The sequence below is a fragment of the Plasmodium reichenowi genome (assembly GCF_001601855.1).
Source record: "Plasmodium reichenowi strain SY57 chromosome Unknown, whole genome shotgun sequence".
NCBI classification, from domain to species: domain Eukaryota; phylum Apicomplexa; class Aconoidasida; order Haemosporida; family Plasmodiidae; genus Plasmodium; species Plasmodium reichenowi.
This window is the reverse complement of record NW_017962177.1, coordinates 15-2148: the sequence shown is the minus strand read 5'-3', so window position 1 is coordinate 2148 and position 2134 is coordinate 15. Positions and strand designations below refer to the sequence as shown.

At 23.2% G+C, this 2134-nt stretch overlaps 1 protein-coding gene across 1 annotated transcript; it reads right to left on the bottom strand.

Moving 5' to 3' along the window:
- On the bottom strand, positions 1-1841 carry PRSY57_0002500 (ATP-dependent RNA helicase UAP56; the record flags this gene model as incomplete). Its single annotated transcript, XM_012905523.2, has 2 exons — positions 1-1071; positions 1568-1841. Coding segments are annotated over 2 exons (1345 nt in total), but the record flags the coding sequence as incomplete, so codon positions are not given.
- Between the last annotated feature and the right edge of the window lie 293 nt (positions 1842-2134).

Genomic DNA, 2134 nt, shown 5'->3' with positions numbered 1-2134 from the left:
TTTTATTTGGCATTTCTGAGATGGCAACTTCAAATCTTGTTTGGACTTCATTCAATGCCAAAGTATCTTCTTGTGAAGAAACAAAAGTAACGGCTAGACCTTTGGTACCAAATCTTCCAGCACGTCCTACTCTATGTAAATAAGAGTCTGAATTTTCTGGCATATCATAATTGATAACAATATTAACTCTTTCAATATCGATACCTCTTCCGAATAAATCAGTTGATACTAAGATTCTATTTTCGAATTTTTTAAATTTATCATATCTTTCTATTCTTTCTTGTTGTTCAAGACCTCCATGGATAGCTATGGATGGGAAATTACATTCTGTTAATAATTTATCTAATGTGATAGCTCTTGTAACTGATTTAACAAAGATAATAACTTGGTTGAATTCTAAAGCATCTAATATTTCGATAAGTTTCCTTGTTTTATCTTTTTCTTGTAATTTAACATAATGTTGTAATAATCCGTGTAATTTTAATTTTGCTTCATCATCAATAAAAATTTCCACCGGATTTTGTAAAAACTTTTTACACACATCTCTCATTTCTTTAGCCATAGTTGCTGAAAAAAACATAACTTGTTTTTTTAAAGGTGTTGATATAAAAATTTTCTGAACATCACTTCTCATATCTAATTTTTCTAAACATTTATCACATTCATCTAAAACAAAATGTTGAATTTTATCTGTAATTAAATACTTCTCTCTTATCAATGCTAATATTCTTCCTGGTGTCCCTATAATTATATGTGGAATATTATCTTCTTTAAATAATTTTATATGCTTATTCATTGATATACCTCCATATACAACTTCACATCTTACATTTTTTAAATATTTACTAAACCTATCGAATTCATTCTTTATTTGATAAGCCAACTCTCGAGTATGTGCTAAACCAAGACACCTAACAAATTTATTGTCTCCATTATTATTGTTGTCATTATTCATTTCTTTCGTGTCCTGCATATCTTGATTTTCATTCGTATCAAGCTGTTGTAAAATGGATAAAACAAAAACGGCTGTTTTTCCCATACCACTCTTGGCCTGACAAAGGATATCAGTTCCTAAAGGGATAAAACAAAAATAAGTAAATAATTAAATAAATAAATAAATAAATATATATATATATATATATATATATTAATTTATATATATGTAAAGGTGGTATAAAATTATGCAAATGATTTGTCATAATAAAAAATGTACATATAAATTATATCTTATAAATATATAATTCCTTAATATATACACAAAATTTAATGATCATCATATATTCAATAAAAGGTACATTCTTCGTCTAAATATGCTAATATAAATGTGTGCATATCAAAATTAATCATATATATAAACATATTGTACATATAAATATATTGTACATATAAATATATTGTACATATAAATATATTGTACATATAAATATATTGTACATATAAACATATTGTATATATATCCACATTTTATAGATATCCACATTTTATAGATATCCACATTTTATATATATATCCACATTTTATATATATATCCACATTTTATATATATATCCACATTTTATATATTTACCTGTAATTGCTGCGGGAATAGTTTCTTGCTGTACCTCTGAAGGATGCTCAAAACCACTTTCACTTATTGCTCTTAATAATTCTGGTTTTAAAAAAAAATCTTTAAATCCTCCTGTATGCACAGTTGCATAACTACCTCTCATAGCTCCACCCTTATTATTATTATTTAAAATATTATTTCCTAAATTCCCTTTAGCATCTTTACTATCTAATATATTCTCATCATCTTCATAATCTACTAATTCATCTTGAGCACTATGATCCATTGAAGCCATCTTTTTTTTTTTTTTCTTTTCTTAGAAATTATTCAAATGAAAAAAAATATATAAATAATAATATATTATATATATATATATGTATAAATTTATAATAAAAATAACGGCATATATATATATATATATATATATATATATATATATATATATCAAAAGTAATGATATAAATTTAAAATAATTATTGTTAAAAAGGAATATATTAAAATATATCTATTATATTATAATATATATTTATATATATATATAATATAATTTATTAAAAAAAAAAAAAAAAGGGGTTTATTTATATATCC